The following is a 13,591-nucleotide window of genomic DNA, read 5'->3' as shown; positions in this document are numbered from 1 at the left end:
GAAGGCCAAGGGTGCTGACTGGCACAAAAGTTGTGAACCCTGTTCAGTTAAATAATTAGCAGTTGTGGCAAGGGGCAGAAAGTGCCGCCTGACAGGAGGCTACGCGGTGCCCTGAAGCCACTGATAGGAGCAGCCAGTAGTTCCTTCTGGAGCAAGATCCAGACTGAATTACATTGGACTGGTTCCTGCCTCGGGTAGTATGGTGGGCAAAAGAACGCTGGAATGGAATGCAGCTCAGAGTAACTAACAGCGGCTGAGATGACTTCAAGCAACTCATCTATCACTTCTGTGTGCACCTGCTTTAGGGAGGGAGCACAACATACCTGGAGGTGAGATACATTAGGATTCCTGGCGATTTCACAGTCCAGGCAGCCAAGAGCCGTCTGCGTCAGTGCTAAGCAGAGCAGGTATCTGTGTGCACACCTCCATGGGATGCGAATGCCCTGGGTCTGCTCTCACTGGCTGTGCACAGTCAGCATCTCTGTTATTGGACTGGACAATAAGCGAAGTGTTGGCTTTCTCCGTTCAGTGGATAGTCAGTCCAATTACATTCATGACAATGCCAGCATATTGTTATGTGTACCTCCTTATGCCAGTAACTAACGGCATTATTCATGTAGACTGTAGGAAAAAACAAAACAGTGTAATGGTCTTACAAAGACAGTCTAGCCAACAGCTAAGCCTATCATTTATCTCAAAACCTATAGGGTTGTCCACTTGGCTACTATACTGATCCCATTCCATCCAGTTACTTTCACTTTAAGCCTTTATTTGCATTAAAAAAAAAACTTTTAGAACGATGTTTCACTATTTTTTTATTTGCACATTTTGTTTTCTGTATAGCCCAATTATGCTTTTTGAAGTACAGTAAAGGGATCCACCTTACTTTTGACTTAAAGCCACAAAGCTATCTTACCAACTGAGAGTAAAACTGACTCCATTTAGTGTCAGCCAGAGGACAACATGTACAAGGCATCGAAGACCAAGGAAGATTTCAAAAGGCCGGAGGGCATGTTTGTGCATTGAGATTTTGCCTCATTGCACTGATCTGACTGGTCCTTTTGCAACTTCACTCTTCAAACACCGTTCAGCATTGGTGCAAGACATTAACGTAAAATTAGAATTTGACAAACACGCAGAACCTTTGCGGTATCTGTCCCAGCTCATACAAGCACAGAGGACCAATTAAGTGAACGCTGCAGAGTCCATGCTTGAAGAGCCTCGATAGTAGAACATCCCTACACTGATTAAAGGACATGCTTCATGGAGACCACAAAATTGTGGCAGGTTCTTTATGCACTGGTGGACATGGAACCATCATTAAAAGTGGTTAACAATTGATTTATCCTTTATGAGGGTAAGACATAACATTTTTGACCCAGGCCACTCAATCAGGCTCCCATGGAAAATATCGACCCCACTTTGGAAGGAAATAGGAAAATGTTTGACAGCTCCCTTTGAAAATGTAGACATTTTCAAATTCTTAAGAAAAAAAAAATGTTAAGACCTGCATGCACCGTTTGCGCAAGGTGCTGAGTATTTAAGCACCGCTATTCCTTGCACACTCCATTCGACATTTGAAGGACTTTTTCCTTTAGATGTAAATTGCAATAGGCAAAACTTAGTGATTCCTCAACATAGTTATCCTAGTTTTTAAAGCAGCAACAGACAAACCCCTGCACAATTTTATTTCGAGAGGAACAGGTGTAGGGTCCTCACTCTTGAAGTTCAGACACGTTTTGACAGGAGACCGACTATCTTGCACGAATCGAGCTCCCACTAAAGAAAACAGAACTAGTTGCTAAACACAATAAAAAATTCATACCATTTATTTTTCTTTAATATTATGGATTCTATGAAGTTTCACCTTAAAATAATAGTCGATCCTCGGACACCATTGAAATAGAGGTGGCATGTACCTAAAACAGAGTGTAAATGGGTAGAGAGTGCAACCATAGGTACAGAGGCTGGCACAGACCATCCGTGCCCAGGTAGTAGCAGTACGTGTGGAAGCTTCTTATCACGCAGGATGCACTGGAAAAATACTAGTTATTGTTTTCAAGGGCAGAACATCCACTGCCCTAGGTTACAGCTTGAAGGTCTCAGAGGATCCATAAAAACACGTTCAACAACTTATAAAGCCACTCTTCTAGCTAAAATGCAGCTAAAGTTTTCCACGGGCACAACAGCCTTCGTGCATCCATGCCATCATAAGAGCGTACACCCACGCTGCGCCCCTTCTCTTTCACCAGCTAGTTCCGGCTTGGGCAGTAGGTAGGGCTCTTCCAGCACAGCAATGGACCAGCATCAGGTCAGATGATGTGGGAGTCCCAAAGCCACCAGTCTCATTTCTGACGCTTGTAGATCAAGGCAGCCAGGCTCCGGAAGATGTTCTTGGACAAGGTCTTGGCGTGGGTCTCAATAAGCTGCTGAAGGTTGCTGTAACTCTGCTCCTCATACGCCAGGTACACAGTCCGCATATTCAGGTCATCGTATAACTGCTTCACTCTTGATATCTTCTCAGCATCGTCACAGCCATAGTTTTCCTATAAAGGATAAAATGTAAGGTTGGGCACAAAGTCTCACAACAAATTTGCTTTATTTTTTTAATTTTCATGCTCTGGTTTATGATAGAATTTTTTTTACTTAACTGTAATTAGGGGTCACCACCACTGCTATCTTTTATGGTTCAAATCTGTTTATTAGGTTTTAATGTTTAACAATTTCGCTCACCAACTTCTAGGAGGTTTTTGAGGAGGGGAGTAAATGTGGGGGGAGGAGGTGTGGATGGGTGTGTGAAGGGAAGGGGGATAACCTGGACAAGGGAAAAGGGAGTTGGGACCTCTTTACAAGCATCGCATTGTAGGAACAGTTGAGATATGTTACTGTGTTAATGTACTGGGAGCGCTGTCTGGAGCATGTCAGAGTCCGTGCATGTCTGTTGCTTTTTTAAATGCTGTGAGCCAGGACAGTTGTTGATACATGGGAGTTCTCCAAATTCGCCCACCTGAAATTGTATGCAGGGTGCCCATGACTTGTCGAACTGCAGAATACTATTTTCTAGACAGGCTGTTAGTTTCTCCATCGCTACTAGGTCCCACGGTCTACGAAGCCAGTTCGAGTGGGTAGTGTTTTATCCGTTCCCCAGTTAGAAGTGAGAACCTGATGCACGTAGAGCTAGTGTTATGGCCTTTCCTGTGTGGAAGCATAGAGGGTATGTCAGAGCTTTGGTCAGCCCTAGCAGGATGGAACTGGGGAAGCGTGGGAGGTCAGTGTCCACTATTTCATCCAAGTCTCTCAAGACCTCCTCCCAGTACAGTTTGTTTGGGGCAGCACCAAATTATGTGGGTAAGGGCTGCAGGCTTGCCACAGTTACGCCGGCATTTGCCTGAAGTTCCAGCTTTCCCCAGCTCTACCCTGGCGGGGTGTAGTACCAGTAGTCAGTGACCTTGAAGAGGATCACTTTGCCAGATGCTCTGTGGGCAGAGGTGCTGGATCTGTTGAGAATATCCAACTATTCTTTGTATGTGAAGAGGCAGCACATTTCAGATTCCCATCCCCTTTGTGCCCATGATCTGGTCGGAGAGGGGCTATATTCAGGAAACCATGGATATTGGACAAGAGCTGCTTATCCTTTGAGCGTCTAATTAACCATTTCTCAAAGGGTATCAAATGCCTACTGGCATGGGGCGGTTGTGTGGGTCGGTGGTCCAGTGCACAATGGTTGAATGTCTCAGTTTTCTCCGTCCGGCTTGCTTGCATTTGTGTGAACGACTGGAGTCCAGTGTGGTCAAACAGGACACCATTATGTATGGGGATGCAAAAAAAATGTGTAGAGTGTGGAGAAGAAAGTATATGTTTTAGTTGTGGGATGGTGAGAGCACCATATGTTGGTGAGGCCCGTGTCTCGCAGCCATTCAGTTCCCTTGGTCGAGAATGTCCCTGTTTGCCCTATTCTTTGGGAGGACCTGTTGAGCTGCGTGTGTCATACTAAACTGAAGACCAATCAATATGTCTTGAGGCATGCCAGGTGAGCCGTCCAGGCAGCCAGATGTATGTTTGCATTCTAGTACAGTGCCTGTGTCAACCAGGTTAGGAAGGATCTGCTTGAAAAGGTGGGTGACATGTCCTTTCAGGTCCCCCATCCTCAACATTAAGGCAAACCCCTTTAATTCTAACGCTAGAGGAGTTATTCCTGTTCTCTAGAGCCTCCAACTGTGTGTGAGAAGGTCGAGATTTTGCTCCTGTAGGCCCGGGAGAGTACATCTGTGATTGTCCAGTTCCTCTTCCTTAGCATCACTACTGTCTTTCAATGCTGCCACTCATTGGATGAAATCTGTAATCACATGTTTGACGTCATTAACTTCTTCTGTCACCTCTTCTCTCAGGGTGGCGAAGTCTTCTCACAGTTTGTTAAACAGGCCCTCCATAAAGGAGCATTTAACTGGGTTTTGGGAAACTCTGGATCTGTGCTTTGTGTTGCGGTCTCTCGTGGCAAGCATATCCCACTGGAGTGTCACTAGAGGTCAATTTTTTTGGCTGATGCCATGGGTAGCATGTCTTTCAATGTGGAGTTATTTTTTTTCCCCCTATGTTCCACCATCAGTCCCAGAGGGCCCGCGGCATTCTGGAAGGTGTGCTTCAAGATTGACCTTGGACTTAGTCCAGCGGGTCCCTAAGTGCAGTTCAGTGGTTTGCTTTGTGCCCCCGTGATTTGTGGCTGGTATGCTGGCACTTTGTTGTAGGACTTGAGTTCTGGGTTGTGCTGGGGGGTGAGCCCCACTGTCCTCTTCTTCCTTTAGGTGTAGAAGAGTGGCTCTTGACACTCCCCCTGCTCAGGCATGTCATCAGCTCCCCTTTCTGGGAGAAGTCCCCTTGGTGCCTCTCAGAGGGCCAGCAAACTAGGCCTCCCCAGCCAGCTCCCACATCCACTTGTGTGGGGATGTTCGATGTGTAGCACCAGCTGAGCATGGCTTTTTCGCCAGGCTGGAGGCGTAGCTCCGCTGTGTGATTGGAGGCATGCTGATGCTCCTTCGGAAAGCAATATCTGCCTCCAGGTGTCAGAAGCAGAGGTGCCCTCCAACGCTCTCCACTCCACCGTGCCACTGCAACCGGGGTGGAGGGGGTCTCCCATGCTCTACTCGGCGGCCATCACTTTTGTGATAGCAGAGATATCCTTTGACAACCCCAGGAGATGCACCATTTGGCAGCCAGCCCCGGTTCAATGCACACTTTTCTATTTAAGGGGGGTTATTCCCAGCCAGTTTACAGTGTTTTAGGGAATGGATGGCTGACAATCCCGGGCTACTGAGCAGAGCAGTGGAGCTCCTACTCGGCCACCATCTGGGACACGCCCCTCAATTGCTATCTTTATGCTATTACATGCTAGGAATATTTCATTGTAACAAACACCATACAGATTAAAGGAATGCCTACATTAATCTTAACCACTGGTGATCACTCCAGGCTGCTTGTCTTCGTTTTCTACTCACTGTGCCATTCTAGACCAGCCTTTTGAAACTTAGCCATGTTCCTGCTCCAATTGGATCAGTTGAGCCTGAACTGCAAGGCCAGGTTCTCTGCAGAAAGGAACACAAGCATCCTTGAACAGGTTTTGCTCTACTTAAGTTGCATCAGTGAGGCCTAAGTACCACCCCATTTGTGGTAGTAGTGCCCAGAACTCCTGTAATAACTCACTGACAAGGTCAAAACCGGTTTAAATTTGCTTGTGTTGCCATGTGGAAGGAACCTCATCCAGCAGTTCTGGCGGGACTGCTCCTGTTAGAACAGGACCAGTACTAATTTGCATTTGGCTGGTCTTTGTCTAGTGTGGCGCAAATGACAAAAGACAATGAACTGGAATACGGCCTGAGTGATCGCCCCTGGCGGAGATTAATTCAAGAAATACTTGTATCACTTGGTTAGATATTTATCATCGTTCTTGGAATCACTGATACATTTCAATACATTGGCAAGTCAACACGAACATGAAAGTCCTTTGCTACATGAGGCACAGCGAATCTGTGAATAGGTCTTGAGCCCGTCCTCAGAAACTATCTTCAAGTCTACATCCACAAAAAACATCTTCACAGGGAAGAATCTTAAGAAGGAGATGTGGCGATGGAAACATTGCACGTGAATCCATAAAATATGCCAATCTTAGAGAATGATATTTTCTGGCAAGTAACATTTTGTTCTCTACATTAGACCTTACGTGGATGAGTATGTTTTGAATGGGGTAAGAAACACTGTCATATGTTTGACTTCGCTCAATACACAAATTACTCCACATCATCTCCGATGTCCACATTTGTGAGGCTAGAGGCATGGGCAAGTTGTACAAATAGCTGCTTTGCAGACCGATTGTTTTGTATTCAAATGCAGTGAAGCTGTGGCAGATTTGCCTCTTGTCGAATGGGTTGTTACCCTTACAGGAAGTAAGCAATTCCCCTTTAAATAATCTAATTTAATGTGTGAAGGAGTATCCATCTTTCAGTCATCAGGCCTTATGTGTGGTTAGTCTTCAGCACTAGACCCAAAGGTAACAAACAATGGGTTACAGCTTCTGAAATCTCTTGTCTTACCAATGTAACACCTAAACACTCCGCCTACAGTTCAAGAAAAACTTGGTCTGCAGGTGTAGTGGGGTTTTGCAGGACAGCAGCTCCAATAGGATTAATATTCTAAAAAGCACTTCAGGTATGGCGTGGGGTATCTTCCAACAACCATCACATTACTGTAGAACTTGGTCAACAGATCAGGTGGAGGAAAAGCTGGAATCTCACTGACATGCCTAGAAGCCATGGCAGTCACAAAAATGTATGGGATGTTTCACAAGATCCACTCATCAACCTAAAAAGTACGGGACTGATTTTGTGTTGATTCTGGTCAGCGTATCAGCACAAAGACCCTACAGAGTTGAAAAGACAGCCACGGGGAATATTTAAGATGTTTTATTGTGACATATCCCCCTTGCAAGTCATCTTCAAACTCTCCAACTGACTGAAGAATGAACTCCTTGGAGTGAAACCTTGAGCAGAACAGCCTATCAAAATGCTTCCTTTGCAGGGCCGCTAGTATTGTTATAGTCCTGTTCAAAAAAGCACTTATTGGCATTCAACTCGCAACCGACATAATGAGTATTGTCCTGCATAACATCACCAACAACAGAAGCAAGGGCAGCGGTGTCCAATGGCCCTTCAATAGTGGTGGAATGTTCTTGTAGCTTCCAGAAGGCCTTCCTTACTTGACATCTGCCCCGTGGCTGCTTGCACAAACCTGATCGCGTTAGCCAGAGGGGGAAAGTGGTACGGCATCAGCGTCTTCTCCAGTAATATATTCAGATTTGTCTTGGCTCTATTTACTCCTGTTGTAAACCTACAAACCCATTCTTACACCATTCTTGCACCTTTGCATACACAGATGTGATCAAGTGCTATCACACCACAAAGTCTGTCCTTCACACTAATATGTTCGTTCCTGAATTCTTAAAGAATCCAGTTCCCAACATAGAGCATCAGCTACCTCATATTGCCCTTCGTAGCCTTCCCCTTCTCTACACAAACCTCTGGTGGAGTTTCCAGCAGAAGTGCAAAGCCTCATCCACATCTCTCCAAGGCAAAGCACTCTTTTCAGCTAGCTGTAGACTGACCCTAATAATCCTATTTAGCTTATGATGCACTGACAGGCTGCCAAAGATCACTTTGTAGTACTAACTCATTGCACTTATATTATATGCAAACACCTGCATTAGGTTTCAAGGTGAATACTCCAGGCTGCAATCTTAGGCCATATAGAGAGGCCTACTGTTTCACAGAAATCTTGGCCATCAGAAGTAATGGGACTGGAAGTGGTGGTGGGGATTTGGGAGTTGCCTGAAGAGTGGTTCCAATTTGGCCTGAGCAAAGGCCTAATTGAACAGTATAGTTTTATAAAGTTCCCAGGTAAGTGGACTGGTGGCCGACCATTAAATCAGGGTCCAAGGCATTTCAAAACAGACAGTTTTACCTCCACAATTCTTGTGTTTGATCAGTTTGATAAGCCTTGTACATTTGCATTCCAAATTGTAATAGAGAGTGTAGTTTGATGCCATTTTCTGCAGTTGTGTTGAAACCTTGCTCTCAAAAGATCTGTACACTTTACTTAGTACTATGAATTGTCCGTTTTGGAACCTGCAGCATTCTTAAGGCTCAAAGTGATGTGATCGGCTTTATTCAGGACCTGACAGTCTAGGAAACTGGTTTTGGATTCTTGGAGTTTCACTATGTCCTTGGGATGTATTTAGTGCATCTGCACTAAAAAGGATCCTCCTGAGCCTCCAGTCCTAAAGGCTTGGGGCCATATTTATACTCCGTTTGCGCCGAAATTGCGTCGTTTTTTTTGACGCAATTTCGACGCAAAACTAACGCCAACTAACGCCATATTTATACTATGGCGTTAGAGGCGAATAGCGCCAAAGTTCCCGGAATGTGCGTCATTTTTTAGCGTGAACCCCTTCCTTGCGTTAATGATATGCAAGGGAGGCGTTCCCGTCTAAAAAATGACTCCCAGGACTTTACGTGGTATTTATACTCCCGGGCAAAAGAGACGCCCGGGAGTTGGCGTGGCTAAAAACGGCGCATTTGCGCCACTTTTTAACGCCTGCTCAGGGCAGGCGTTAAGGGGCCTGTGGGCTCAAAATGAGCCCACAGGTGCCCTCCCATGCCCCCAGGGACCCCCCCTGCCACCCTTGCCCACCCCAGGAGGACCCCCAAGGATGGAGGGACCCACCCCAGGGACATTCAGGTAAGTTCAGGTAAGTATAATTTTTTATTTTTTATATATTTTTTTGGTGGCATAGGGGGGCCTTATTTGTGCCCCCCTACATGCCACTATGCCCAATGACCATGCCCAGGGGACAGAAGTCCCCTGGGCATGGCCATTGGGCAAGGGGGCATGACTCCTATCTTTACAATGATAGGAGTCATGTTGATGGGGGATGGGCGTCGTTAAAAAATGGCGCAAGTCGGGTTAAGACGATTTTTTCGACGTAACCTGACTTGCCCCATTTTAAGACGCCCATGCGCCATTTTCCCCCTACGCCGGCGCTGTCTGGTCTACGTGGTTTTTTCCCACGCAAACCAGGCAGCGCCGGTCTGATTGCGCCGTCTAACGCCATTCCATAAATACGGCGCCCGCTTGGCGCTTCAGAATGGCGTTAGACGGCGCAAAACTTTTTGACGCTAAACTGCGTTAGCGCAGTTTAGCGTCGAAAAGTATAAATATGGGCCTTGTTGTCTTAACAAGTGCAGTGATTTTCTGTTTATGTAAATGTCTCAATCAATCCAAGTACTAAGGGTTTTTACAGTTGTGTGGCATGCACAGAGGTAAGTTGCCAACTGAAAGGAAAATGCATCTCTACATGAACTATTTGCAAGACCAACGTCTTACAACCAATATAGGCTGAAATCATTCTTCATCCAAATGTAGAAGAACCTGGCGAACTTCGGGTGCATTTATAGGCTCTTATAAGGTGAAGGTTGGAATGATTGTTGTAAGCCACAATAAGAAATGAAGCTGTTCCATGATATCACCTTTGATGATCAGGTTTCATATCAGTGAGCTGGTGGTACTATAATAGCCAACAAGATTATGCAGGGCCACTGCCAGTTTTTTCAAAAGGAGATTATTTTAGTTTGCTTTAAGGCTTTTGGGACTGTGGTTTGCTGGAAGGAGGCATTCAGCAACCCCAATATTTATGGTGACAATATTAATGCAAGTCTGTGATGATAGGTGCTGGACACAGTTCAGATCGGTTGGAGTCTTGATTCTTTCTAATGCTTAGAATACCGACTCATAACTCATTTGTGTGAATGCAGCCATCACCTTGTGTTTTTGGCTTCAGGCAGCATCACCAGAGACCTAGTTTGTTTAAGAATGACCACGGAATAGAAGGAAAATTATGTTTTTGAAGCCAAGGTCTCTGCAACATTGTAAGATGGCTACTGGGATATGTTTGAGGGAAAATGTATTATGATCTCCTGCAAAACATTATTTACTTGCTGCCTCCAAGATGCATGTGGCATGGTAGTCATTTTTTGGTCGAGCGTAAGCATTCTACCTCTTGTATACATTTATTATACTTCTTATAGCGATTTCATTTGTTGGTTGCAGTGTCCTTTAAAACATTCTTGCTCGCTAGTGGTCAGTTCTGCCTTTTTGTCCCTCCTTTTTCTATTTCAGAGCAGTGACCAACTACTGTATTATTCCACTTTGGTTTCATTATTGGCTGCTGTGGCATTCCTTTATTGCTGCCTTTTCACTGTGGGTGTTTTAAGCTGGTAGCTGCCTGCGTATTATTGCAGCATTCTGTTCCTCCCACCTTCTCCTAGATCGCTGCCATTTGTGTTGGCTTTATTCCCGTGCTGTTCTCTTCTGGCTCCTGGAACATTTGTTCCAGTGTTAAATCTTTAATAAAAGGTAGCTCCTAGGCTTCATTTTTTAAAGTTATTTTAAGATTGCCCAGCATTTGTTGATTAATGGTCTTTCAATACAGCCTAGCATGTGCACGCATTGATTTAATCTTGAAGTAACCTTTTTTGTTGCACGTGTTTATGTAACATTAAAATAAGCGTATCTTACAAAAGAAACAACAGGTGCCTAAAAGTTTAGCTCACGAAAGCCACAGTATACCCTTTCCCGTACAATGTAACTAAACCCAGAAGAAATGATGTGACACTTGCAGAGCCTGGCATCTCTCCAGGGCCTTTTCTGACATCCGCACAGAGGGCAATGCTTATTTCCTTTATTGGGCCATAAATCTTCTCAGGCTGCTCTACTTTAGTTAACTTCATTAGAGCTTTGTTGAAATGGGAGGTAAGAACACTTACAAGACTTTTCATTCTGTTAATATAAAAAGAAAATACTTTTCCAGCCTTAATTTCAATTTTCTGTTCAGATGTTTACACAACTCGAGGTAGTGCAGTCATCTTCTCATCTCTCCTCAAGGGCTTTTTTTTTTTTTTTTTTGGGAGACTCAAAGGATCTTTGTTCCCTTTCATGTGCCACCTGAGCCCAATAGCAGGGGCATTTTCAGGAGTTAATTCAGGTGGGCGTTGTAACACTTACTGTATCTTCTGTGTAAATGGATTAAGTATATTTTTATGAGGGTCTAATGCAGTTATAGATAAAGTCTGTAGACGTTCCGTGTCCGAATATTCACCTATGTGCATGCATTTATAGAAAAACACCTACTTCTTTATACAATACTGCTGTGTCTAAGTCTGTTTTGTAGCTTCTTGACCGTGATTTACTTCAATTCACAATGTTTGATTTTTGTGTGCATCTATTGCTTAAATATAGATTTAAATTAGGGTGAAAATGGAGACATTTCTTTGCTGCAGATGGAGGAAGAAGGTAAATGGAAGTGCTTTAGTTATATGCAGTGCCACTGGAATTATGTGACAGGAAAAAGATACAATTCTGAGGCAGAGTTGACCTATTGCATTGCAAATGCTTGTTTTTTTTTAAGCACCAACAACATTGGCCTCATGGGGGCTCTAGATGTTGGTTTAGCACTGCTGTTCTCCTAATTATCTTTAAAATGTTGCTCTGCATCTTCAGAGAAGTAACTTCACCCTGGGCTGTACTAGCTTGTATTTCACCACTATAGAAGCCTGAAGCACCTAGCACCTCATAATAATGTAAATTGTGCTCACTACTCTGAGGCCAGATGACTGGCTAACTGAAGCTTAGCCAGGGCTCCAACAAGAAGTCCTCAGGACAATTCACTTGCTTTTAACTCACCTGTGGAGGAAGTCTGAATGGGCATATGTCTGAACGGGCATATGTCTGAACCCTAAATCTTTAATATCAACATTACTTGGAGAGTTAGCAGCAAGTCATCCCTTTAGACATACTAATCCAGTCTTAAGCACATTTTCTGCCACTTTTCACGATCATAAGACTTTACACAAGCCAGGGTATTTAGATGTTCATATACTTAAGAATAGGGTTTAAAGACCTTTTGATCAAATATTACACGGTCTACATTTGCGCCACAAGTATAGAATAGGTTTCTACAGTATGTATTGAACATCTTCTGGCTACAGCTGTGATGAGCAAGTTCAATTTGGTTTTGAATTATTTTTTTAATAGAATGGGGAAGGGAGAAAGTAGCTATCCAAAGGAGAACCAGATTCTATTTATGAAGTGTAAAAACAGGCTCTAAGAAATAGATATCTTCTGCAAGCAGTGAGGTTCCTTATATAAAAACTGATGGTGGCACCATACTGGTTGTCTTTAAAAAGCACCTCCTTATGGTCGCAAAGTAATATTGCAAACTGTCAAAACAGGCAATTGAAATCAATTGCCGTTCTTACCATCAAATGATGCAATAAAATAAGGCCTTCGGAGGCACTGGGATTAAGAAGATGCACCAAGTCTTTTTAATGCAACATGGCAAAAAGTTTTATTTATTTATTTTTTTAAGTGTAATGACTAAAGCATTACTTTAATTGCCGATCAAAGGTAAATCATGTTTTTTTTTTATTGTATATTAAAAGTGCTTTTGAGTCAGACTAGCCAGCAGCAATTTGTTGCAGGTCCTCAGAGGAAAAAAAAAAAAAAAAACACATGGTGGCAAGGAGGCAGCAGCAACGGGAAGCACTTAGGGCACTCAGGGAAGAGGCATGGAAGAAGCACACAAGAGCAATACAAAGGGGGCAGCAAGTGGAGGGAGAGAAGAACATGAGGGTAACAGATGGGAAAGAAAATGCACTCATGGCCCCATAACCAAAAAGATAAACGTTATGCCAGAATAGAAAGCAGTGAAAGGACAAGGAATAAGACCATAATCCAGGGGAGTGACAAACACAAGCAGAGGTAGCAAAGCCCACACAAGCTATCAAATAAAAGGAAAGCAAATTAGTGACATTAAAAGCTAACCAATGGTAAGAAGGGGGTTGGCTTTAGCTTACTATAGGTTGACAATAGTTTTTTTTTTTCTCCAACAGACAACTTGCATGGTCTGGGAGGCTAGACCTAAAAAGGTCAACATTTGACTCCTGCGTAAATCTTGCAGAACTTTGTGACTGCAAAAAAAGAAAGCACTACAAAACATTAAGGATAATAGATGAAACGAGAATGAGTTAATCTATGCACTCCTTCACTCAAGTTGCAGTGAAAGAATCGAGGATGTTCCAAATCCAGTCACTCCACAGTAACCACCCTTACAGTGTGCTGGGGATACATTTAGCAATTGATGCTGACACATCTAGATCAATACTTATAAAAGAAAACGGTAACTCCTGTCATCCGGATGTAATATTTGGATCCTTAAATGCAGATATTCACCACAGAGGTAAACAAGCATTTACAATGCAAAGGATCTTGTGACTGCTCAAGTTAGCGCTATTAGCGTTTTAAATTCCTAATCGGACTTTTCTTGCCAAATAAACCACCATGAGTGCGAAGCAGACACACAAAAGGAAATATAAGATTGCTTGCAGTGAAACATATCGGCGAAAGTGCAATTATCCATGTAACAGGGTCGATGTCATGCAAAGCACTCGATTACGGCCCAGTGAGATCACGCTGCCTACGAAATAAATAG

General features: G+C 43.8%; 1 protein-coding gene and 1 long non-coding RNA gene across 8 annotated transcripts in view; one reads left to right on the top strand and one right to left on the bottom strand.

The window, feature by feature from the left end:
- LOC138268619 (uncharacterized) overlaps window positions 1-13,591 on the top strand; it is a 100,641-nt gene that overhangs the window by 56,818 nt on the left and 30,232 nt on the right. The window lies entirely within an intron of this gene.
- The window catches only part of FDPS (farnesyl diphosphate synthase), a 32,364-nt gene continuing 20,446 nt past the window's right edge, over window positions 1,674-13,591 (bottom strand). For all 5 annotated transcript variants that reach the window (XM_069218447.1, XM_069218449.1, XM_069218448.1 and 2 more), the window contains one exon: window positions 1,674-2,546. In XM_069218447.1, coding sequence (XP_069074548.1) covers window positions 2,346-2,546 — 201 coding nt within the window. In that variant the 3' untranslated portion in view covers window positions 1,674-2,345. The remainder of the gene's footprint in view (window positions 2,547-13,591) is intronic.

Source organism: Pleurodeles waltl, chromosome 12 (assembly GCF_031143425.1).
Source record: "Pleurodeles waltl isolate 20211129_DDA chromosome 12, aPleWal1.hap1.20221129, whole genome shotgun sequence".
Taxonomy (NCBI): domain Eukaryota; kingdom Metazoa; phylum Chordata; class Amphibia; order Caudata; family Salamandridae; genus Pleurodeles; species Pleurodeles waltl.
Note: the sequence above shows the minus strand (reverse complement) of the source record. Positions and strands in the feature narration are given on the sequence as shown.